The sequence below is a fragment of the Athene noctua genome, chromosome 17 (assembly GCF_965140245.1).
Source record: "Athene noctua chromosome 17, bAthNoc1.hap1.1, whole genome shotgun sequence".
In the NCBI taxonomy this organism is placed as follows: Eukaryota; Metazoa; Chordata; class Aves; order Strigiformes; family Strigidae; genus Athene; species Athene noctua.
The window spans coordinates 10,541,793-10,568,481 of record NC_134053.1 but is presented as its reverse complement, the minus strand read 5'-3'; the positions used below and the strand labels follow the sequence as shown (position 1 = coordinate 10,568,481).

At 42.1% G+C, this 26,689-nt stretch overlaps 1 protein-coding gene across 6 annotated transcripts in view; it reads right to left on the bottom strand.

Moving 5' to 3' along the window:
* Positions 1–26,489, bottom strand: part of CLTCL1 (clathrin heavy chain like 1) — a 37,731-nt gene extending 11,242 nt beyond the window's left edge. For 2 of the 6 annotated variants that reach the window (XM_074920905.1, XM_074920904.1), the window contains exons 1-21: positions 26,231–26,489; positions 17,982–18,189; positions 13,627–13,895; positions 13,191–13,352; positions 12,260–12,373; positions 10,797–10,970; positions 10,322–10,519; positions 9,745–9,945; positions 9,473–9,625; positions 8,731–8,853; positions 7,848–7,985; positions 7,483–7,647; positions 6,895–7,075; positions 6,359–6,522; positions 5,505–5,630; positions 5,124–5,266; positions 4,297–4,531; positions 2,285–2,407; positions 1,725–1,870; positions 1,153–1,336; positions 402–594 (exon numbers count right to left, since the gene is read on the bottom strand). In XM_074920905.1, coding sequence (XP_074777006.1) covers positions 402–594; positions 1,153–1,336; positions 1,725–1,870; positions 2,285–2,407; positions 4,297–4,531; positions 5,124–5,266; positions 5,505–5,630; positions 6,359–6,522; positions 6,895–7,075; positions 7,483–7,647; positions 7,848–7,985; positions 8,731–8,853; positions 9,473–9,625; positions 9,745–9,945; positions 10,322–10,519; positions 10,797–10,970; positions 12,260–12,373; positions 13,191–13,352; positions 13,627–13,895; positions 17,982–18,189; positions 26,231–26,272 — 3,442 coding nt within the window. In that variant the 5' untranslated portion in view covers positions 26,273–26,489. The other 4 variants (XM_074920901.1, XM_074920902.1, XM_074920903.1 and 1 more) reach the window with 3 other exon arrangements.
* Between the last annotated feature and the right edge of the window lie 200 nt (positions 26,490–26,689).

Genomic DNA, 26,689 nt, shown 5'->3' with positions numbered 1-26,689 from the left:
ATCTCCTCCACCATGGTACTAAACCATTTGCATCTGGGTTAAGGAATTCCCTGCTAAACACCGTCACCTCTCCATGTGAGGTTGAGCTTATTGCAAGTATTCTACAATCCACTTGGCAAGCAATTGTACCACATACAGCTAAATAAATACATTACACTTGGCTATATTTTAGATAACAGTCCACATCATCTCCACAGGAAGGTCTATCTTTGGTGTAGCAACACAGACAAGCTTGTTGACAGGAATCTCACTAAACACTAACTCATCCTTTCCATGTACTCACTGCTCCCATTTCCTCTGAAACAGATTTCATAAATCTCAAGAACCCCTGCTGCTTGATGTAGATGCAATAACCTAGCTCATATCCAAACGATCTTAAGTTTGAGGGTATTTTGCCTTACCATTTCTATTAGCTGCTTGAACAACTTCCATGTAGGCAGATGGGTCATCTGCCTTTATATAGGAGTCAATGGCTTCTTTCACCAAGTCCTTCTGGAGCTGTGCTCTGGCTAGCTGGCTCCATACTGCTGGTTCATTACATCTCTCTGCAAATTCATAAGCACGGTCTAAGTTGCCAATGTGCTCAATCAGCACCTGTTTGAAATTGAAGTTACAAGTTAAAAATCAAAGCTTTATAACGTTTTCCTTTCTAACAGATCTCTTCCTTAAAGCATATACACTGTTCTGTGTCAGCAATATGAAGCTGTTTTTAGAACAGCCATTTCTGTCCAGTGAAGTAGAGGCAGCAAGAATAAGACTCCTGTTGCTACTGTTTCTCCTCTGCCTTACAGAAGTCAATTAATGCTGGCCCAAAGGCATTGCCTAGTAACATTTGCTTCTGCAGCTTTCAAGTATGAGTCTCCAAGGCAGCCAGTCTGAATCAAGTGCAGTGCACACATCCCGAGTATATAGTGCAGTGCCCCAACATTTTAATTACTTTGACCAGATCAGCCTCCAAAGTTATTATTTTGACTTTGTTTTGCTATTTTCCCATAATCACACTTCTCCCTGAAACTTGGTATCATATGGGAACTGTACTCTTGAGTCTCATGATTTAAGTGACAATCACTCCTTGAGAATCAATACAACAGTACGCTTCCTATTCTCTCTACTACTAACATTCTGTACCTTCATGCAGGAAACATGCCCCACCTGAACTGCTGAAGTATTAACATCAAATTTTCTGAATATAGCAAAGGCTTCTTCATACAGCTCGTTACTGATGGCAATGTTTGCAATATCTGGGGCATCATAGTTATCCAGCCGATTGATGTATTCCATCACACGAGTACGGTCAGCCTTAATTGCAGTCAGGATCAGCAGATTCTGGAGATTCCTTTGGTTAACAGAAAACAGAGCCTATAAGCTGCGCATGGTAACACCTACTTAAATGACAGGTATTGTACATGCAAAAAAATACACCCGCTTGCTGTCACTACCAAAAAACCTTTCATCCCCAGATTGAAAAGCACTGATATTTGCCACAGAAAAGAAATTACTTGCCAATATCAGCGTTCTCTCAACATATCACTGCAAACTGCATAGTGTGAACTAGCTCTGTTCTTAAAGCACAGAGCACTTTAAACTCTGCTTTTTCACCTGGTTATACACATTTAGGAGTGCTTAGGTCCTACAACCAGGAGGCCCACAAATAATCTGGGTCACGTCATAACCTAAAAAAGGCACTGAATAGGCTAAACCTGTGCACAAAGCTCTCCTCTTACCTGTGTTCACTGAATACAGAATTATCCAAGACAATTTTTTCCAATAACTCAATCAATTCATTAGGCAGGTCAGCAGTCATGAAAGCTTTCACAGTTACAGAAACCTCCTCTGGATCCTGTGTCTCTGATAAAGCTGTTTGGACAACCTGCATTTAAAGGCAGGAAAGTATTAAGTGTTTTCCCCAAATAAGATATTTGCCAGCCTATTCCAGTGAACTACAAATTAAAGCTTCAGAAATTTTAGAGTATTTTGTCATAGACAGCAAGACCAAGCTACTTCTATACTGGATACAGCTATTAAAGTGACACCTTGGGTCTGTATAGGGAGCAAATTCACCAGAGGTATGTCACTCCACAAGACAAATATCTTACTGGTAACTAAATTTTCTGACCATGAAGGTCAGAATTAATACCTGCCACTCAAACTCTTCTAAATTCCTGTGTAGTTGAGATGGGGCCTTGAAGGACCTTGTGGGGGGAAGACAGCTGCTTTAATGTTCCATAACGTTTGACACATCCCGAGCTCTCTTCATACTGAACGTTTAGCCTTTGTGCTGTACCTGGTCAATAAGCTGCCGCCTGAATGGGTTATTTTCTTCCAGAACATTTGCCCAGAGCTCAGGGTCCTTCCTGCGCACCAGATAGCGAGCCTCACTCTTAAACAGTGAGTTCTCATTGCAGACCTGAAGGAGAAGTTACAAATATTGGCGTTAATGTTAAGGATCAGTACCACAGGACAGGTTTAACTAGCTATGAATCAGACAGTCTAGAAGACTGACTAGAGCTAATTGCTGACCAATGCTAAATGCCACAGACAAGTTCTTACCCAACCTCTGATCTGGAAGGCTCATGGAGAAGGTCTCCAGCAGAATTTCTATAGCTTCTCTTGGTTTTGCCCAACACAAATACTGTGACAGTGGCTTCAGAGTAACTATTTGCTTCTGTTTGAAGTGAAGACCTGCAGAAGCCTGAAGAACTTAAGTTTTAAATCTAGTAAGGGAGCCACTTGCCTGTGCAGTGTTAAGTAGTGAACTGAGGAACAGTGCTGGTGTTTAAAGCTAGAAATAAGTTACGTATTTGGTGGCATTAGCTAGAAGTGTTCAGGGTAGGCAAGTGGCTTGGATTCCCCTGTTAAAGTGTTAAGGGTGCAGAATAAGTGTGAAAGTCCTATAGAAGTGCAGTAAGGAAAAGTTATGAGTTATGATCCTATTAGTACCACTAGCTTCAATTTCCAACCAGAAGAGTAGAAACCTGAAGGCCTATTTCATCTTCTACCAACAGGTCATGTTTAGTTAGTATCCAAATTAGCTCTTGGAATCTCAAATACTTTGCTGTAAGCAAATTAGTAGCAGCACAAGTTTGCTTTACATTGTACATCTATTAGTTGCAGGAGTTGAACCCTCTTCTAGGAGGCAACAATGTCTCAAGAATAATTCTTACAGTAGGAAGATCTTTTCTCCATAACCAGAAACACCTGCTCAGAACATCAGTTCAAGGAAGAAACTGGTACTGACAGGTTTTTATGGTTAACCAGAACGTTAGAGCTTATCCTAGCAAAGTTTCCTAGCAAAACAACTCAAAGCCACCTTCATATCCTGAAATAAAAAAGCTAAATGTAGCCAGCCAGGTTTTTTTACGGCTACAGAGGAGGTATTGCTTCAAAAACAGCTGCTTCAGGCTGGAAAGTCATCCTCTTTCAGCAGCAAGCCTAGATTATACCACCATTCTAACTCACAGAGTAGGCCTTGCCAGAGAACAGCGTTTACTTCCTTTCAAAAAAGGGCAAAACAAGCTAGTTCTTACCCCTACACAGCTGACATTCTTTCCATATACTAGTGCAGAAGCACAGGCGGGAGGGGAATGCTTTCTTTCTCAGCAGCCACAAGCACTACAATTTAGCATTAAGCTCTGGTGTTCAGTTTGAGAATAGGATGTGTTTGGAGAACCATGGGAATGTCACTTGCCCTTGAATGTCCAAGGGAGGTTTCTAGGAATCAACAAGCTTAAGATAGCAGAGGAATGCTATCGGAATAAGCTCTTGCAATGAAGTAAGTACTTGCAGTTTGACTGTCAACATTTATTTTCCTCCTTTCTAGTTAAGTACTGGAGCAACTAAGGGTCAACCACAAAAAAAGGAAAATTACAAGCCCCATTCTAGTTTCAGAGAAATTTTCCTCCTACTGTAGAGTCAGGCTAGATGACAGCATGTCCCTTCTGCTGATCAAATACTCAAGGCTCAAAAAATATAAACCAAGTTAACAAAGGTTTAACAGTAGGCATATTCATTAGCTGGGCCCAATAAACAATGTAATTTTGAGTAGAATCAGTGGATTAGAGACATAAACTATACCATAAACTTGTAGTTATACAATTTTAGTTTGGACATACAGCATAAGAGTTCTTCTCCACAGCATAAAAACTACTGTCTCCATATAGAAGAATCCTGCCTACCTCAACTCCTGAGTGAGACTGCAAGACACAATTCTGCAAGCGTTAGACAAACAGCCAGCTAGGCTTCCACTTCAGGCAGCTAGTAGTTCTTTATCATGTTTATAAATGCAGTTTTGCTAACCTTTATGAGTTCCAGATCACACTGCCCCCTCTCATAAGCAACGCAGGCCAGATGAGGGTCCCTCTTTTCACAGTATTTGCCAACTACACGGCTGTCATAGTAAGGATTCTCACGAAGAAACCGCTCTGGATTATTATTACTGTCAATGTAGATTTTGGCCAAGGCATTATGAGTTGCAGGTTCTTCACAGCCTTCATGAATCCTCGATTCAAGCCATGGCAACAGCAGCTTAAGCCTTTGAAGAAGCAAACATTTTAGGTTTATAAATCAGACTGAGGTATGCTTGACTGCTACCCATTAATACCTGGCCTTCCCTTCAAGCAGGTCTGCTGGTCAGACTTAAAAGCAGATGGAGACCAGCCAGTTATTTTTAATGAGTCTTAAATGTGTGGAGGCCAGATCTGCAGTTTAACATCAGGGAAGGCTGCAGATGCCAGCAGTTTTGCAATCTTTCCTTTCAACCCCTGTTGTACTAGCTAGCTCCTTATGCTTAAAGCCACTTTACAGGCAACTACAAACTAATTACACAAGCTGCTGTGTGCCTCCAACAAGACTGTCAAGACAAGATTTATTCCAAAGTTATATCTCATAGTTGGCTGTACAGGAAGTGTTCAAAAGCTTTGTTATTCATCGTGCAGTGCTGTGAGGCATTCCTGTATGGCCCAAATCAAAGAGACTGACTAGCAAATCTAAGCTGCTTTTCTATAAAGAAGCATAAAACAATATTAGTGTTGTATCATTCAACAAAACTACATCCAATTAAATTTGGGTGTATACCAGGGTCAGGGAAAGCCCAACACTGGTGTCTACTGATGCATTTTTGTTACCGATTTCTTTTTTCCACTTCAGCCACCAGCTCATCTGTAGAGAACTGGCCTCTAACCACCATGATCAAGTTCTTAATGACATCTTCAGAACAATCCACATCAAGAAGCCCTCCAACCACTGCTGGTATACGGCTAGGATTCACCTAGAATAAGCCACCATCATTAAAATTAGTTATTAGCATTACTAATAACCCACCCCCATTTGCATATACTTTCCAGGAAAAACTACACTTACAGGTTTGTAATAGACCAAAGGCTTATTGAAGAGCCTTTACACTAGAAGCATGAGTGTAAGAAACACACAGCAGATTCTGCTTTAGTGTACTGAAAGGTCCTTCTAAGGAAGGAAAGAACAAGAGCTTAAAACTGGATTTTCCTTACCTTCTGTACATAGATCTCTATATACTTCTGCAGGTTATTGCGATATAAGTAGAGCACCAGGTCATGAACAAAGTCAAATCGATCGCAGACAATGATCAGAGGAAGCTGGTCTGTGAGCTTTGCCTCCTACATTTTGTGGGGGGGGAAAAAAAAAAAGTAAGCAAGCCCCATTTGTTGAAGCAAAAAGCAGGAAAGTCTGACCAAGTTCCCTTAACACTAAGTCACAATACAAGACTGCCAAACAGACATGTGACTTCAAAAGCAAGTTACCCACTGTGAATACCATGCAGCTAGTCTATCGGTTGAGTTTTAACTTTAGGCTCTTCATAAAGTGCCTCATTAAGACTACATCTCTAGCTTCAAAATGATTATCAATTCACAAGACAGTTGCAGGGCCAAGAACTTAATGCAAAATGAAGCGGCATTAAAAGCCCATTTTACCAGTCAAAGCATACAAAGTGTTGTGGTACAGGCTGACTGCAGTTTTAATAAGCTTTGCCCAACCAATATCCTTGATAAAGCTCCTGCTGAATACTTCAGCATAGTCTTTCCTTCTACCAGCCTGGATTCACCTATTGTTAGGTGACAACATATTCATGAGTTTCATACAAGTTGTATCATACAGGCTAGTTTTAAAGTAGTGGTAAATTTGGGCTTGTTTTCCCAGAGGTAGCCTAGAAGGGTTTATTATATTCCTGGAATAGGATCAGACTCCTATTACAGCTACACAGTAGACTACTCACAGCCATGCCAGCTAAACCTTGAGATGGTACTTCCCTCCATTCGAAGGCTGTAGTTCTGCTGCTAAGCAAAACATACAGAGGATTGCTTAATCCACTGGACAGAATATTTACCTTCAGAAAGTTCTTCACCCGTTCTGGGTTATAGCAGTTACTTTCACGGCAGATTCTTTCCACTTCCTTTATCTGACCAGTCTTGCAAGCTGCCTGGATATACTTGAAGTGAACATCTGGATCCTGGCTGAAGTTTACAATGGAACCCAAGAAATAGAACAGTCCTAGAAAGAGTCACATGTTTTTAACACAGTTAAAAGGGTAAGTGAAGCAAGTGCAGCCTGTTATGGGTTTCAGCTTGTGACTTAGTTTCTTAACCCTCTTGAGTAAAGATCAGAAAGAAAGATGAAACCTGGAAGAGGGAAAAAAAAAATCCTTCTGCTTTTTCCTGAAGTTGGATGAAAGCTACTTTCTCAGCAGGGTTGAACTATCTGGAATAAGCTACCCCTAGAAGTCCCTGAGATGAGCTCACTTTGATAAACACATCCTAAGGTACAGCCATGAGACAAGTGCCTCTTCCATAAAAGCTACAGTCCTTACTATTAGCTTCAATCAAGTAGTGCTTCCAAGTAAATTGCTTCCCTCTAATACTGTACCTTCATAGCTTTTGAAAGATTCAAAAAGCTCCACAAGAGACTGGGTACCGAGCTGCTCATGGTATTTAGAAGCAACTTGTACACAGAGCTGTAGATTTTGCCTAATGTTGGCTGACAGCATGGCACGTAAACACTCCACAGAGTCTTCAACTGAGAGCGAGCCAAAGAAGTTCACAAGCCACTGCAAAGAGAAAGAAATTTTATTCAGTAACTTATACAGGATTTGACTGATTTCTGAAGTGTGGCAACTAGCCAGAGTTTCTAGCCCAGCTACTAGAGAGAAGTCTTCCATGCGCTAAGACCAGAAACTTAAACAGAAACACAACACTCGCCATCTTTACAACTACAAAAATGCAGTTTGGAAGTAAGATTTGAAATGCCCACTTGGGAAACTGAGGTCAGATTTAAGCCATTAAAACGACAGATTACAGTTTAATTGTTAACTGGACAAATATTCTTGAATCACAGCTACATGTACTACTTTGGTACTTACAAACCAAGCTGCAGGGATTTTAGCAGCTACAGAAGAGCTAAAGATTATTCACTTTACTTAAGCTCTCACTTCCTTACTCTGTACAACAGACTTACCTCAGGATTCAAGAGGTGAGTATGAACAACAGCACGTTTAATATCATAGAGATCGGTGTAGTGTTCCAAAGCTCGCTGGAGCAAACCTGCCTTTTCACACAACTGGGCAATGTGAGCACGATCATAGTGGGTAAACATTTGGTTTCCAAGAATGGCATCTGCAACCTAGGAGATTACATTTCATGTTCAGACCGTCAGAGAATCACAGCAGCACAGCCTAAAAGTTGTTGAAAAGTCACAGCACAAGTCTTTCCTTTGACGTTGCTGAACTACTTGTAGACATCAGTATCAGACATCATGTTCTTGTACAAGCCTACTACTGTCCGTCCTTCACTTTCGGGAGGAGCTAGGTTAAGAGGTCTTACCTGCGGGGCATGAATCAAATTCATTTCCAGGAGACGAGTCTGAAGATGGCCTTCTGCAGGGCGGTTATTTTTCAGGGCATCCAGCAGAAAGGACGTGCACTGCTGAATAAGACTGTTCTCCATGAACACATCCACAATCTGTTGAGATTGGCTGAGTTAGAGAAGGGGGTCTATACACACATGCACATTTACCTGTATACACTAATGGCCTGACTAGAAGGCTAGAAAGGCAGCTCATCACAGCACCTAGCATACTCCATTCCCTTTGTTTTCATAGGATTACTAGCATGTTAAGAAGGAGACAGGTTTCACACTGTCTTTTTTCTCTAGAATGTAAGAAGCACATTTCTTTGAGCTATGTTGCCAGATTTTGCCACCCACTCTATTTAGTTTTAACACAGCATGCAAATCCCATTCCTTCTCTCTTGTTGGGACAGTTGCTACAAGAAAAGCCAAGACTTTCTAAGTAGCTTCAATTATTTAATAATGCAAATCGTTGCCTTATTTCTCTGTCCATTTAATCACCAGGAGCTGCTGGCAGTCAGCACTCACTTAGGTTTATTTGTTCATCTTCCTGTAAATACTCTGCATGGGAAGAGTTAATGTATGCACCATTAAAGCCATCAGTATGACAGTAACACTATTGCTCAGATGTAAGACTGTGGCAGATTCACTGTCAATATTCCAGTACTAACCCAGAAAGCTCCCACAAGAACTTGAAAGCACACTTGCCTCTAAAGACTTAACGGTAATTAAACTTGGCTAGAATAGTTTAGTCACTTTTCTAACCAAGCCAACTGAATTGACCTTACCAGTCCCCAAAATGTTACTATGCTATTACCTCTGTCTATCAAGAGACCAGTACTCTTGTTGTAGGCATCACCTGGTTAATGTTAGCCAGTGGCTCCTCATCCTGTACCAGCATCTGAGAAAACTGCAGGCCTTGCTCTGGACTGACTCTCATCACACTTCTCAGCAAGAAGATCCAGTCTGGGGTATAGCCAACCTAGAGATTTCAGAAACAATCATGCATGTCTGGGAAGCTTTTACACATCTATATAAGCTTTCAGTTTCTTTAGCATAGGCACTATGAACTGCTGTGATGTTGCCATACCCATGCCCCATCTTCCAGGAATTCAGACAAAAGCATTGCTTTTCTGTTAACACAGAAATTCAGTATTCACTTAGTAACTCAACTTGCACCAGGGCACTTCTCTTGCTAGTGAAGAAAACTTCTAGGAACAAACCCTTCAAGAGTCTTAAGGCACTATCTGTCAAGTAAGGTCCTAACTTACAAGTAGACATCACACAAATTTTGTAATCCATCAAAAAAGCCCCAGTAGTCTTATGAACTTAGGAAGAATCTTATCTTTATTCCCTAGAATAAGCTTGAACCAGTCCATTGATTTGATAGTTCATGATATTCTGGATTTAATTTTTTGCAGAGTGCTCAGACCTTACTCATACACTATGATTTGCATTCTCACAATGAAGAGAACAGTGTTTCTCAATCTTACCTACTTAACAGTTTCAAGTGACAGGAATAAAACTTATCTCATGGAAGACAGCTTGAGAATGTACACAAAGTGTAAGATAGTCTAGCAGTTTGTGACAAACAACTTTACCTTTTTAGCATACAGCACTATTTTCTGGAACTGACCAGTTTCAGCAAAACACTGAATCACTTTGTTTGGCACATTAGCACGAAGATAGACACTGAGTGCAAGGGTTGGGTCAGCGGTCTTCACCAAGTCCCCCAGCTCCTCTGAGCACTCCAGCTGAAATCAGAAGTGGTATTTTGTCAAGCAGAACAACTCAGAGATGTATTATTAACAAAAGTATTGTTCATAGTCATTACAAAGCAACAGAATTAAGCTAGCACCATGATCAAGCCAACCTTGTCTTCCTTCAGCCACTTCTCCAGAAGCTGCTTGCGGCCCTGCTGTAGGACAGGGCGACAGAGCTCCAGAGACTCAAACTTGTTCAGCTGTCCCTGGTCAAGCAGTATTCCAAAGTACTGGAGCAGGGGAGAGGCCTGCCCAGGCTGAGCTGGTACACTCTGGAACTTCCTGATTGTATCGCTGGTACGTAGAATCCCCTGAAGAGGTACAAGATAGAGAGAAGCAATGTTAAATTAGGGAAGGCTGAATAGTATTAGTCAAAAAACAGGTGTTAAGCTATACACTGAGGTATCGACTCTTAAGCCATCGGGGGGAGATGTCATCAAACCAATGACATTCTAGCAAGTCAGAGGCCACACCAAGCCCAGCCTATGGTTGGAAAAACATAGCAGATGCTTCTTTATGGAATACAGAATATATTAGAAACAACAACCAAACTGCTGAGAACTAAGGCTAGTACTGCAGCACTTTAGTTTTTGGATGTCAAGTACTGAAATGCAAGTGAGCTAAGCAAGTTCACTAAGCTATGGCAAATCCTCATGACTTCTAAGCTTTACCTTTGGAATTCTTTACCTTTGGTGCAGATGCAGCTACTTTAGCAGCATCTGCATAGCTTCCTTGAGCAAACAGTGTGTTGAACTTTCTGGCAAATAATTCCTCTGCCCCAGCAAGATTACTACGTATGGCCATACGCAGTCCCAAGTCAGGATTCTGGAGAACATTCGTAGCATAGTTCACTATGTTGTCTTCCTCAACACATACAGAAAGCACCTGGAAAGGACAAAAGGCACATTGAGGAGTACTGTCCTCACCACAACTACTATGAAATACAGCAACCAAACGGCCATGCAGCCCATCAGTGAAGTAGCAGATTATTAAAAAAGTAAGTTCCTCCCCAAGTTGTTTTGTACTAGGAGAGGTTAAAAACTAAATAATCTAATAGTTACTTGCTCCCTTCCACGACATTTGTTGCATCAAGTCACTCATTACATTTTTACATTCCATCCGAGTTTTAGAAGACGCAAAAACAGATGCTGAGATTTGTTACCTGTCCTTTTTTGTTCACACCAATAATGCCTGAGGTAGGTTCATGAGGAGCTGTGACAAAGATAGTATCAGCACTAATACGGTTCATGTAGATGCACACTCCAGACTCCAAGTCATACATGTGAATATATCCATACTTTGTGATCAGGTAGATAACACCATGCTTAATTCCAATCTGCCAAAAGATGAGTGTTTATTAGTCAAGACTAAGATTGTAACAGTTAAGACAGCTGCCTTTAGCCTTGTCACAAGACAGTACTGCAGTGACATGCCTTTGTACTGACACCAAGCACAAATATAGCTCCAGGCTTCTTCCTTAAACTCAAAGCAATGAACAGCTTTGCTGGCCATTTGGAGCCATAGCTCCACTGAATAGAGAGGTTGAAGGGAAATTAAAATTTATCTGCAAAGGATGTACTCCTCATCCTAATGAGTCAGGCTGAGGGAGAAAGTTTGGGCATAATTAGCATTCTAGTCTAGATATGTCAGTACAATCTTCTGTTCAGAAATATTAATGAGTTAATATCACTCTTCCAACCAGGCCTACTCAAAGCACCAGCTGAACCTAAAGTCAAGCTCAGCTACTGAGTGCTCCAGTTTACCTGTCAAGTCACTTAAACTGGGGAGGCTTTTAAGCCAAAATGGTCTTCAGATAAAGAAGTACTTTCACTCTGGAACAAGCCTGAAGCTGAAGCAGAGAGCCACATGAATTCTGCCATTCAGACAGCTTGCTTTGTTTAACTTAGTTTAAGGCATCTCTTGGTTCATTTATGAAGCTGATCTATTAGACCGGTCAGCAGTTGCATACTCCGAGATAGCTCTTTTTTATTACACAATTTCTAGTCCTGCTGACACACTAAAAGTTTGGTCTGTCAAGGCAACCAGTTATGTTCTTTCCTAAAGAACTTCCTGTTAATATGCCAAATTGCCTTTTCTGTGCTGTTAGTACAGAAGGTATGCTGATAAAGGACTCCCTGCTCCATTTGTCTCTTTTAGTGACAGCTACTGTAGATGAAATGCCACTTTCATATGAAGCTACATCAAGCACCATAACATTCTTATCAGAAACTCTGAGCGTTCAGAGTAGGAAGTTCAACAGCCAAAGCAATGGTAGAGACATTCTACTGGAAGACACTATTGAGGGGCTTTTGGGGTCTGTTTTCTTGTTGCTGGGGGCAGAGGGGGGATTTTGTAGGGGTTCTGTTGGGGCTTTTTGGTTGTTTTGTTTCGTTTTTTTAAATACAACCTTAAGTTGACATATTTGGACAAATACTGGAAAGCCTATGTATTTGTGTTTTGAGTTACCATTTTAATGTCCAGGCTAGCTCCCACAAGTCTATTAGCACCCCTCCCATAACTAGGAGAAATGACAGCAAAGCACTAGTAGAAAGCATTCTTTACAACAGAGAGAGCAGCTACTTGTCATACTATAAAGTTGATTTTTTGGGGGTGTCAAACATTTACCTGCATTGCCACAGGAAAGTCTGTCTGTGCCTCGGGTGGGAAAAACACATCAACAGCTTTCTTAACAAATGGCTGATTTCCAGTAGCTGGCTGACCTACTTCAATTATGTGTAGCTAGGAAGAGAAGAGTACATGTCACAAGATTGCCTGCTAGTACAGCCACATGAAAGAAGTTCCTCTCTTCAGGCATGCTACTGAAGTCATCTGCCACACTTGGTTGATCAATTATCTGCCCAATCCTGAACCAACAAGAGTGTGGGGAGCTGTACTCCATATTTATCAGAGGGACAAGTTTCCTGGAACTTCATAAAGTAAAAACTGGGACAAAACAAAAAAAAAACCCCACCAAACCAAAAAACCTCATGCTTTCTATGAAAGGACACTATATTTCTATTCAAGACAACTTGTTCAAGATGTTTTGAGTGAAACTTGTCAATTAATCAACAATTTTGCAGTACAAGACTAGAAAGCTCAAGACATTTCACTGTTACCTCAGTTCTTTACAGACAGCTCAGCAGTTGTAGCTTAATCAACTGCTACTGAATTCCACTATCAGTTTGATGGAAACAACCTACCTACAGTACTAAGGCTTATCTAGTCTCTTTCTGTAATAAACTCAAGACATAAGAGGCTGCTTAATGACTTAACTTCATACACACAGAAAACCACGTGAGCATAAACTGATGCTCTAACACCCTGAGCTCAGTTCTCATCGCATCTACATTTGTTCTTATGTCTAAGTTTCACCTGAATAACCAAGACTCTTTGCAGTTTATATGTTATTGAGAGAAAGCATTTTGATGCTGACCAAATATGCTGCACACACAGCTCCCAAGCTGTTCTTCAGAAAGCATAAACAAACTGTGTGATCACTGAAGTTCTATTAGTAGAGAGTTCTGCTACAACAGAACAGAACAGTTGCAGACTCTACCTTGCCCCCTGCAGGACTCCTCACAGCAAAACAGAAGAGGGTAGAAGGTTTGGCATTTCCCTCTATCTTGAATTCTGCAAAAGCCGCTGCATGGCCCTCTATAGGTTGGGAGACTTTTCTATCAACTGAGTACAGCTGCATTGCACCAACCACACGATTTTGCTAGAAAAAAGAAGAAAGGTCAGCTTTCACAGATAAGATTTCAAATGTTTACAGCAAGACCTTTGGGACAGTAAACTAAAAAGCAGCAAATGCCTCTCATCCCCTCCTCCAACACTTTAATCACATTGAAGGTCAGGTTATTCCTACACAAAAGATATTTTTTAAATTTTTGATCTACAGAAACCAAAGTTAAGAAATTAGAACAGCTATTAAGTGAAGTGGAGCCAGGGCTCTCCTAATTGTTTTCATAGCATGCTGTTTCCAGGTAACTTACCTGTGCTGAAATTCCTATCAGCAGCAGCCATTTTTGGTGTTCATCTGTTCTGTAGTTGATGATTTGGCAGCCCGCAAGACTAGCATGCCTGTCAAACATCTTTTGGGGTTGTGATTCTCCCTCCATGCTCCAGTGGTAGACTGCTGTCTCTGTCACCAAGGCAACTGTATTCACAGATATCCATTTCCAGAAGATCACTTCCTCTGCCATTGTGTGGGCTTTCATTTTACTTTTCATCTCAATGTTAAAGATCTGAAGTGTTTTCCCAGCTGGTATGACAAAACCCAAGAAACATCATAGATAGATTACCACAATGGCTATCCTGTAGTCCACCTGTTTACAAGTGCCCTGTTTAACCCACTATTCCAGCAATGTTACAGAGTTAGCGTCCTCTCATATCTGAGTCTCCTTTGATACTTGACTCTTATCAAACAGAATCCTCTCCCCACCCCCAACACCTCTACCATCCCTGATGCAAAAAAATGTACTCCTTATGGACATGTACTAGACATTCCAACAACTGACAGGCATAGACATTTTAATTAACTATAAGCTGTCTAAGCTACAGGGCTTGTGTAAACTCAGGTTTATGTAGCATCACTGGTATACCAAGTAATAGGTTTCTAATAGATGCCATTCAGTATAACTCACAGAAAGAATGGCTCCAGTTTCTTGCAATTTAGTAGCTGCTGTAGATGACCTGGACTGAGTCCAACATCATGAGACCTGCGACAACTCTTGGGATAGCAAAAGACCACAACTTTAATTCTATTTTTCTGTTGAACGAACTGCATACTTAACTAGGAGATGGGTGGGCTCTGTACAACAGCAATGCAAGTGTCTATTGAAGAGGACAGTCAAAAGTTCCAAAAGACTACAGAAAGGTCTGAAGCTTTAGTTCCAGTTAAGGTTACTGCTTCATGATTTAAGTAACAATATTGCAGGCTTAAGCTTGACTTTAGTATTCCTTTCAACTACCAGAAGCAGCTAGTAAGGGCAGACTTAAAAGTAACATTAATTGAACCAACCTACAAAGAATAGGGGACTATTCCTTTCAGGAAGTCAAAGTGATGTTTTACTTCACTGCAGATGAGACAACTCAGCTCCAGGAATATTGTTTTCTGTTCACAAGACACCCACTCAGACTGCTAGAGTATTGGCTTGTAATGCCATTATTTCTATCCACATTTCAGAAGTGTTTTCCCTGCTAGTAACACTTCTGACTGTCAAACTGGTAGATGCTCCTCCTACTGGGAAGTTTTGATAGATGAAGGCTGCTGGCCATGAGGAATTGTTTTCAAGCGATACTAACCCCAAGTTAATATGCAGATCAGACTGCTCTATAAGCTTTTAGCATAATTTATACAGTAAATTGATTGTATTAGCTTAATGCAGTGCCAAGAGACAACACAAGACTTCAGAGCTCCCACATGCAGCATTTATGCTCCCTGGATTAACTGCATAAAGAACTTTTAACCTGATCAACTAGTGCCTAGGACAGCTTACTAGCTTTCCTGGGACCAAAAGCAACCTGTTTCCAACCACCTTGCTCCGCACCTACCCCTAACACCAGATATAAACTGACAGGTGAAAACTACATATTTACTGTACTGGACAACAATTTGCCCAGCAGTGGACTGGTACTATCAAGGGATTGATTTTGGAACTTCCACAGTTCAGCCTGCATGCAGAAGGCAGACAAGTAATTCTGGAAGGGCTCTAGTCACTATCTAAACAGGAATACCAGAATGTGCATACAGAAACTGCTCTCTCTCAGTCTTCCTGGAAAGGAAGCAAGATGTCCTTCCTAGTTTTAAGAACACAGAAGAAACCAATAAACTACTGAGCTGAGCAAAAAGGTCATGCTTGTCTATTTTCTAGACTAAATTTGACTGCTCTGTTACAGTTGGAAATGGCTTTAGAAGCTCCACCAGACAGCTAGCTTCGGATGCCGGGAGCCACAGGAGCCAAAGCAATACCATTCCTTAAGTGTGGCAACAAATTCAAACTTCAGAACTCTAAACTGCAATTAAACTACAAAAAAATACCTTATTTGGATTAAGAGAGAGCAGAATCTGCTATAAAGTCATAGTGAGGGCAAGTACGAGTTTGAGTCCTATGTTTAATTGAACATTTTCTTAGGCCAAGATCCAAGTCAAAAAGCCAGACTCTTACATAGGTTTTTCTGATCAAGCTACTAGACTGATCAGTCTACTTAGACTAATCTCTGCAGGTACAGTCAAATAAGCAGGTTCAGTTTTTGAACACTAATGCAAGAATTTACATTTCAGTTCACTGGAGCATGAAGTTTCTCCGTTCCACAAAGGATGGAAGCACCCCTGAGTGCTGTATTCTTCACTCACACTGACTGGGGAGTACTCTCAGTATAAAGCAAAGCAAGAGAATCATGAACACAAGGGCAAAGCATAAATCTTAGTACAACAGGAGAATGCCACATGCAATCCAGAAATGAAATTGTGTATACTGTGTTTCAGTTTAAATCAAGAACCATTTCATTTCTTTTTCTGAGGGTGGGTTTCTATGTTTATTGCTCAATAATCCTCAGATTATGAGCAACTCCCAGTCATGGCACACTGAGTCACAATATGCAACAGTTTTGACTACTGAAGCCTCAATCAGCAGGGAAAGTCTGGAGTGACAAACTGACTTAAACCACGTCTTCAATGCAGTTCACTAGTTCTGCTGGTTATTATGGGTAACAACATATTGGTTAGGTAGCTCTAATCATCCTCTTTTCTACCCAACTCCTTGGTCATTAGAGTATTGATAGAAGAAGAGATCATCAAGCTTGCAATACCTGACAACACAACTTTGTACGTCAATGTGACATCATTCATTCAACACTTTCTGGTCAGAGGACAAGCTTATTCACTCTGCATGGACAGAGCAATACTCCTTTTAAGCAAGTCTTAACACTGGCAAGAATAAAGCTATATTCTTCAGAGCTGATGATAATCCATTTAGTTGGCAGGTTAGTTTTAAAACCAAATGTCGTTTCCTCTTAAGAGCTAGACGAAGCTCTGCTAGTGTAGAGAAGACACCTTCCTTGCCAATATGGTTTGTTTAAAGGGGTCCAAGATTAAGGACAGAAAACTCTTAACAGATCTGAAATTATTTTTCACTGTCACCTTTACCCACACCCCAGGTAAGGCAGTCCTTTGCAAACTGTATGAGCACCTTAGCCGAATCACAGATTCAGCTTAAGTCAAACACACACATTAGATTTCCTCTAATGTCAGTTAAGGCCAAGATCAAAGACAAGAAGTTAAAGGTTTTGTGCCAGTTCTGAGGACAGTTATTTCTTGGACCCCTAAGTAATTTCACCACGATTTTTCACAATAAAAAACACACTTCAGCAGAAATGAATAGCACACAGGACATGCTAGCACAGGTCTCTCATAAAAATATTGCAACTTGGTTTTGTCTATCAACTGTACTTCCATCATACATACAGACAGACAAACATTAAGAGCACACTCTTCTCCCTTACTTGGTACAGTCAATAGTCAAAGCAGCCAAATGGTTAGCAACAAGCCAATGGAGAACATTTTCACTGTAATACCAGTTGAGAATTAGGATCTCCCACCTGGCTATGAAGTGAACCATCAAATGGCTACTTAAAGTTCAGTACTTTTTATGAGATTAGACCATTCTGTACTATCAAACATGAAATGTCACAACAAAGATCACTCACCATCTGTTTAGATAAGATGCAGGAAGAAAAGTACATAGTCAGTAACAGTTATTGAGATTAAATACCAGAAGTTGGTCATTTAAGAGACAGAGATTTTTTTAAAAATATTTCTTTGAGCTCAGAGTACTACTTAAAGGCAGTATCAATACCACAGGTACTGGTAAGCAAAGATCTCATGATTGCCAAACTTAACATGCTTGTACATTCAAACTTTTACAGTTATTGGCCATCCTTGTGACATTTTGCTGGTATCTAGGAAGCTCTTCAGAGCTACAAGAAAGGGCCAGGACAGAACAGAGAGTATGAATGGCTTTACACCCCTATTCACCTTTACAAGTGTCTGTTATGTTTACAACACCTGTTTAAAGGTAAAGTATACCATATGTTGACCTGGTCCTCAGTGAGAACAGGAGGTTGCCGTGCCAAGCCAAAGCATCTCACACCTACTTGGAGGCAAATCATTCAAAGATTACTGAAAAATCCACTGCCAGAAATACAGCATGCAAGTTCAGGCAAGAATTCTTATCCTCATATACATTCTTCTTAGAAAGTTTACATAAACCTTAAGTTTAAGAGCATACAGAAGCAGCAATACAGCTAAACAGTAGGTTTCACACTGCAATAATAAATGGTTACTCACCTTTTAGCGCGATTACTTTAGAGGCTGGATTCATGATGGCACTTTCGGCAGAAATTGGACGTCTGATGGGTGTTGTTGGATCGCTCATGTCAATTATCACTACTTGTGCCTGCTCTCCCACTTTCTCCCTGATGCAGATGAACTTGTCAGATTCCATTGTTAGGGTACTGAATCCAATGTTTGCTGGGTTAATGCCCAAATTTTGGAGCTAGAAAGATGGAAGAGAGTTGCTTTATTATCCTTCCATTGTTGAAGGTCTGACTAAAGCCTCAGTATCTACAGTCTCCTCCAGAGAAACACAAGACTGGCACATTTCTCTGACAAGAGTGTATATTATAGAACTACAATTTATCTTCTGATTCTCTTCGTTACATAGGCAAAGAACTACACGCTTCTCAGCCTTCAAGTCCTAAAGACATTCCAAAGCTGTGTTACTGATGCAAGCTAAAAGGAGTTTTAACTTAAGCATTTATTGCTTAACTCTATTCTAGTAATGTGATAGGCCATATACTATGTGTAGCATCGCTATTCCAGATCTAGCAGGCTGGTAAATTTGGTATTAAAAACTTATTAAGTGGCAGAACTACAACACACAGCATCCATGTGTCTCTGGGAAAGACCCAATTACCCTTATGCAAACCACTCCTAGCAACATTATGGAATGAAGTCTACACAGCAGATCTCAAAAGGTCTATTTTTACAAGTTGACTGTTCATCTTGCTTCTTAGAATCTAATTCTTACCAGTGAAAGGTAAGAAAGATGTGTTAAAATAATCAGCCATTCCATCTCTCCTTGCCCAGGATATCATGTCATTTGGCTCAAAGAGGGCAGGGATTTCCACGCAAGCCCACTCCAGCCTTACATCCAGCTCTCAAAACATAACTTGTGCTCAATCATATGACAGTAGGTACAAAGCAGTCACTCGTAATGTAATTTTGTGCCACTGAATACACTGCCCTAGAAGATGGCTATTTCTCATTTTCATCCTTTTGTGTTAACTTTGTTTCCATTCATTTCCAGTTTCAGGTTACCCTGAGCAGGTGGCAGTGATTGAGTACCACCGCTTCAACTGGTCTGAAGTACATCAGATTTACCACTGCAGCACACCCTGGCTTGGTATGTATGCAAGCGGCATAGCAGTAACTGTGACAAGCCTGAGCACCTGCTTTATGCCCCAGAGCAATGCTTTTCAAGCAGAGGAACTGTATCAGCCTCACTGAAGCTTCTTAAGGGATTAACCTATACTGCTTTTCAGTGCACAGTGAGTGAAAAATGCCTGCCCTCAAGGATACAGGATAGAAACTACCACCAGCATCACCGAGTCATGAGACTCCTTTGATACGTACCACCAGGACTTTCATACAATAGACTAAACTGCTTGGGCAGCAAGTCCCATGATGGTGTCACAAACACTGTTTCAGTGTGTTTTGATCGGGCTGATCACGGCTTGTTACAGCTTCGTTAAAGCTACTCACTAAATCACAAACTGGGTATGTAACAGCTATCTAGAACTGTGGTGTGTCAGGACTGTGCCCAAGAATGCCTGAGGAATTGTTTGTTTTCTGTTAGCTTACTAATGAAGAGCTACTCAGCCCAGTAACTGGTAATCTTGACGCACTCAAGTTTCAGTAATGCAATATAAGCCCAATGTACGCATGTGTAAAAAGACATTTATTCCCTCCCAAAAGTACCTCTCAGCAAAATTGAGATCCATCCAGCTGCCACCTCACTTTATAGGTAAATACACACTAGTAAACTTCAGTAGGTGCCATTCATTCCAAAACAAAATCCAAATTTTTAAGCACATCAGAAGCTGCTTGCAACTAGAGTTTTGAAAACAAGTCCACTGGGCATGCAGCTATTACAGGCCTCTGTGTCAGTAAGGAAATAACTTTCCATACCAAGACAACTCATGTAATGCAGAAAGTTTCAGTACCTGATAAACTCCATCAACTTCTGTGACCTTGAACAACAGAGGAATAAATGATGGGCTCTTAATTCCCTGTTCTTGGTCACATGCTCTAGTCTGGACAATGTCCTTACTGTGACAAATCACATGTCCGTGTAGTAGACACTTGAGCACTTTAATGTTGAGCAAGATATAAGTCCATCTACCAACAGAGTATAGTCCATTCTAAAGACTGATAGTTAAGTGTCACAAGGGTAGCCAAGAGATTTAACTGCAGCATAGCCAAGTTCCTAACTTGATTTAATTAATCCAAACTCGGATATATTTCCAGAGTACTGAAGTAGAAACATAGCCTCTTCAAGGTCTCTTCTCTATTACTGCATTTCAGCTTGACCTGCTCTCAAGAAACAGCCCCTGGCCACTCATTCTGCACAGTGAGAATCTTGAGGCATTAGCCTACTTGAAGTTCAGCTTTAAACCCAAGGTTATTCACTCCAAAACCTGGTTCATGTTGAAGAATAACACTCTAGGTACCTTCACTAAGGTAAGCAAGATTTTGCATCAAGTTCTGGTATTAAGATTTCCCGTTTTAGCTGTTATAAAATCTAGCAAATCTTTCAGAAAATGTAATGATAAATTATGCATGAGTATCACTGCCATCCTTGTTATTAGGGAAGTCAGTTACATCTTCTAAAGGCAAGATGTCAGTACTTCCACGTGAATACTGCAAGCCTCAGTGAACCATGACAACATTTCACATTTTAGCAGTCTGACAACACTGAAGACTATTCCTGCCATCACAGGAGTAATAAGTATCCTCATCAGATCATATGTGCTCCTATAACATGGAATCAGTGCAACAGGTATATTCCCTATGACTATACATAAGAACTTGTGCAGAATCCCTCTACCACCAAATAAATGGACATCAGCCAGCATTGCTTCTATCCAGGATGGGACAAACCTGCCAAGGCAATCTGGACTATGCTGTTCTAAAACACCATCCCCACTTCCTCAAGCATGGAATTAAGAAAATTTTATTACAGGAGGTTGCAAGCATTTAGCTATACCTTTTTTTGAAAGTAGCACTTTCAAAAGCCTCAGGTGAAGGTGCTACAGGTCATTACTGAAATTTGTATAAATTAACTACAGATTTTGCAGTTTATTTTCAGAAAGGAGTGACCATCAGGCCTCTCAATTGCTACTAAATTTTCATTCTTTATTATGATTCTTAGGCAAGCAATGATCTCAAACTAAGGTTGTCTTCTTCTGAAAAGAAGGATTCAATATTACAAAGTCATTCCAGAGACATTTGCTACGAGGACAGCCTCCTTCCATGATTTTACTCCACACTTTACTTCCCGGTAATCCAATTAAGCCATCCCAAGCACCCCCACGTAGGTTACTGTGAGCCTCACTGGAGAGGAAAGGCTAACATTCTGTTCTACAAGTAACAGACTAATGCCTGTCCTAGCCTTTCATGCCCTAACACCCATTATCCACACATACAGCATAGAACTATCTTCACTGTCAGGCTGAATGAACCAGATAACAAAGATTTTTGCTTCATAGATATCTAGTATTACTGCAGTCTGGATTAGATACCAAGTTTACTGTTAAGCATTTTATAGATACTAAGAACTTACTAACATAGTAAAGATTAACCTGAAATGTATTATTTGATTCTCAACGCGAATGAAGATACACAAGTATGATATATACACTTCAGATGAAACACAACTATTAATCTGAGACTTAGGCTTTCTTCAACCTACTTTACAAGCATGGTACCATTTCCTAAGAAACAGAGTTGAGATTTTTTTTACACGAGTTCTACTAAATATTGGGCTTTCTAATGCATTTCCCTTTCTGTGGCATGCAGTGATCCAGACTGAGCCAGCACAGACCAACTCAGACACTGATTCTACCTGTCTTCAAACTAAGTCCATTTCTCTAATGGAAAATACTTAAACCTGACTTACTCCCTGTTTAACACTGACACTCCAATACTTGGGACCTATCAGTTAAATGATGGACTCAGAAGAATCTGAATGTAAGATCCCTCCAGGGTTTAGAAAATAATCCATTTCAGCTTTATGCCACCCAGCTCTAGTAGAAATGCTTTTTAGAGGTGATCAACTACTGTTAAGCCCATTAGAAAAGAGTAAGGCTTGGACAGAGGCTATACGTATCCAATTAAAAACTGCCTGCTAAAAGTTCTGTAAGCACATACCATTTTAAGCATAATACAAATCAAGAACACAGTAACACTGTTTCTCAGAACTCTTTTACTAATGTGACTACATAATCATGCTCAATAAGGATCTGCATATAGTTGTTGGACATCCCCTCTCAGTTGCTCACCCTCATCTCACACTATCATTCCCATCTTGACAGTCGAGGGACATCAAGGACACACAAGACCACTGGCTCAGAGGCTTTAGCCACAGTTGTAATTAGACTTTCATCTTAAGTGACAGATACTCCCTACAAAAAAAAAAAATAAATCTGTTCCTGTATGTCATCTATTGAATGAGTCTCCCTACCACATGTAGGGCACTTCTCAATCCAGTCAGCAAATATGCTTTCTGCAACACTAAATAGCTGAATCAAGTCATGATATTTAGCCCTACCTTTCGAATACAAGTCCAAAAAGGCATTTACAGCTTGCAAATATTCTGAGTGCTTTTAAGTCCACATGTCTAGCCAAAGCAAACTCATGAAAGCCATTACACTTCAGCTCAGTCATGCCTATTGCACAACAGATAGTAATTCTTAAAAAGACATCTCAGACTATCCAAACAGAAAGTGCTTTTTGTTCAGAAAATGACAGAAGTAAATCTACATCCTCTGTTTAAAACCAGGATACGTTAGCTTCTCAGTGCTGCACCAAGACACATAAAATTTATGCACTAAGAGCATAGCCTGCACACAAGTTTTTTTCATGTTAGTTGGCTGTGCTCAAGAGCCTGTATTAGTTACTCAACAGAAAGCGGGACCTTGTCTACAGATCCATGTGTCTACCCATGTTAGGGAGGAAGCCCCCAACCTAGCAATGTGAGACTTTATAGGCAACAGTTTTCTCTACAGGCAAGCAGAGATTTTTCCTAGTGAAAACCAAAAAAAATCTCAAAACCAAGCTTTTAAGAGCAAACTAATGACTAAGTAACAGAAAAGTTTAATTTTACATCAAGAACACTTTGCACACTGAACTCCAGTAGTATTGCTTCCAGTCTATGTACCAGTATATTTAGACTTTTACAGCATTTCCACTGTAAACTACAATCCCCTTGGAAGAGTTCAGTGTGGTAAATAATTTATAACTCACTGTTTCAGCAAAAGCACTAGGGTTAAGAACCTGATTAAATCACAGTAGCTTAAGTAGTGTGTACTAGTATTTTCACTATAGCAGGGCTGGCAGAGTTTGTACTGCTGCAGCTGGTCAGCCACTAGACAAATAAAAACTAAGTCCTTATCTTATTCTCCTCCCTTGCTATGGGACTTACCTACAATATCCTCCATGGGAAGAATGAGCAAGAGACAAGTTGTTTATGAATTTGTGAAGACTCATAGCTACAGAGTTCACACCTAAAAACAACTGTTCAATTGCATTTAATGGAGTTAAACAATAAGACTCCTGTTCATTTTCAGCTTGACTACTACCACATAAGACCTGGATATCTTCCTTTTACTGCTGCTATTCTCCATCTTTCAGCTCTCACAGGACTTGAATGTGCAAGCCATAACAACTTCATATTTAATGTGCACTGTGACTGGCAGTCACTCCTCCTGCACAGGCTTGGAGCTACAGTTCAGTCAGAAGGATGATCAACATAAAGCAAAATGAGCTTCACAGAGAATGTAAACAGTCTGCTGATCCCTAGTACTTCTCCAATTTTACGTGGACCAAGATCGCTGTTTCACTTCACACTATCATTTATCCACTTCCAGCTACAGAGAGTGGGAGAGAAGAGTTCAGTATTTAGCACTGCAATTTATGTTTAGTCTCTCGGGAGAGCACTTTTTTGCATGCTTGAGTTCTTTTAGTAAAGTACATACAGCTATCTCGGGAAGAGTCTGAATTTAAGTGAAGTTACACTAATTTTAAATATGACAATTGAACTGTAGTCAAGCCAATTTCTTGGAAGTGATGTAGGAGGGGGAAAAAAAAGGGATTAAGCTGATAAAGCTAAATATGGGTGATAGTGAAGCATTATGAAAGGGAGTGAAGGCCTAGTCTTTTCATGAATTCCCTACCAGTTAACGATAAGCACCATGTAACATTTCTTCATTACTCTAGACATTTACAACATAATTTGTTAGAGATGACAGAACTGTACTGCAGACATCCAGCCAGAACAAACACTATCAGTTCCCACATTCCTTTTGATTTCCCTCCCCATTTATCTGTGTAGAGACAACTGCAGAAGCAGCACTGAGGAAGCTGACTGCATTCCTATTCCCAGCTACGACTAATCTCAGTTTCTCTTTAGTAGAGTACTGCTTTGGAGCTACTGCACTCAGACTGCAGGGAGAAGCAGGAAAGAGTGAATCCTGAAGAGTGTGGTCCAACATGTCAGCAGCAGGGGTCCCAAGGCTTCCCCCAGCTCCTCTATGCAGCCTCTATGCTGGGGAAAAGTCCCTCAAGCACAGGTTTAGTCCTTTCTATACGACCAAATTATTTAAGAGCAAAAGCAGCTGGTAGCAAAAAATAGAGCATGACTTCAGTACAAATCCCTTGAGAAGCTGCTAGCCCCCCACCCAAAACAGAAGTACCACAATGCTTATATTGGCAGTGTTGCAAGACACATGCCACTAGTCACCACAGAAACAGTCATTTAATATGCAAATCAGCACATCACACCTATGACCTATTGTAATGCTCTCTCATCGTTATTGTATAGGCCAAGCACAATCAGCAGGATTGGTTATGTGGTTATGTCTGCTAGTTTTAAATTGCAAGAATGACATGATTCTTTCTAAGGAGAGTCTGACATCAAAACCACTTTGATCACAAGTTTCTTGCTGTACTGTAGCTCTTTGGAATTCATTTGAGGTTACTACAATCACTGCTCTACTGGACACTGAGGGGGGCTGAGGTGTGACAGTATAATTCTTCACTGTGTTAAACTCTCTTAACCCATGACCACTCTGAGGAGACAGGTGTGTCTGCTCCCTTGGGCACAGAGATTAGATATTTCTGGAGTTTGCTAGCCCTATTACTGTCTCGTAGGCTAGGTCTCCTTCTGGAGTGACCAAGACAGTTCTTCCAGTTAAGCAGAAAAACACTTCCCAAAAGGAGCTGGAAGTGGCACAAAGTCCACACTGATGGATGATACCCAGTTCACATTTTGAAATGGATGCCTGATTTGACAGAAAGGGGCAGTACAGAGACAGAAGGATGACTTGCCAAGTCCACTTCCTGTTCTCTCATTCATTTAGCAAATTCCTTTAATTCCTGCCTCAAACTGCATGTTCAGGGACTGCCGTTCTCTCACTCCATTTACAACCCTCCCTCCCCACCAGTTCACAAGGAAACAGATAAACCGGTTTGTCTGTGCTGCATCCATTAGTCATGGATCTTTTCCAACCCCGGCATTATGCTTTTCGCAGGCTATTAAGAACAGAACTATGTCATTTTGGGGAAAGATTTTTTTTAATCTTGTTATGTTTGGAAGGAGGGACAGAGGCTGTGCAGCTTCCAAGTCCAAATGGTTTCTTGCACCTCATCTCACCAATCTCCTCCCGGTTCGCGGCTGCAGAGCAAGATGTTCCCAGGAACCTCCGCGATCCGGAGGCTGACGGTCGTTAAGGTAAAAAGAGAAAAACCACGATCCCTCTCCAAGATTAAGGCGCCCACCTCAGCTGAGGCGAGGGAGCCCCCGCGGTCCCGGGGCGAGCAGCCCGGCCCCGGCCCGGCGCCTCCCCCCCTCCCCGGAGCGGGAGGTCCCTCAGGCGGCGAGTGACTCTGCACAAATCGCGGCGGCTCCGCACGCCGCGGAGAGGCAGCCCAGGGGATGGACGGTCGGACGGACGGAGGCGGCAGCCCGGGAGCCCGCACCGGGGGCGGGCTCGGCCCCGCGCGCCTTCCCGCGGCGCCCAGCGGGACGGCGGCCCCGCACCGGAGGGGAGGGAAGAAGGGCGGGAGGGAGCGGGACCCCCCGCTACAGCGGCCGCGGGAAGGGCTCCCGCGGCCTGACCGCCGCCCCCTCCCCGTCCCCTCAGCGCCCCCCCAGCCCCGGCTAGGCCGCGGCCCGGCCGCCCTTCTCCGAGGGACGGGGTGAGGCAGAGGAGGGGGAGCCCCGTCCCGGCGCCTCCGCCGCCCCCCCCCCCGCTCACCTGGAAATGCTCCTGGAAGCGAATGGGCAGTATCTGGGCCATGGCTGGGGCGAGCTCCCCGGGGCAGGGGCGCGGGGCAGGGGCCGGCGGTGGCAGCAGGGCAGGCGCCGCTGCACCCCACACGGCGGCGGGGAGGAGGGGAGGGGGAGGCGGCGCAGGCGCAGTGCCCTCGCTGGGATGGCGCCCCGCGGGCTCGCCTCCCTCCCTGCCTCGGCTCGGCGCCGCTCGCTCGGCGGCGGGATCACTCCGCACCTCGCCGCCTGCCAGGGTCTCCTCAAATAGTCCCTCCCCCGCGGCGCTCCTTCCCCCCCGCACCCCCCCCGCCGCCTCATCGCTCCCGCCCCCCTCTCGCCCGCCCCCACCCCCCGCCGCCTTCCTCTGCCCCGCTGCCGCCGAGCGGCGGAGCTGGGGAGGGGGCTCCGGCGGAGGGGAGGGGAAGGGGGGGCTCCCCCCGCCCCG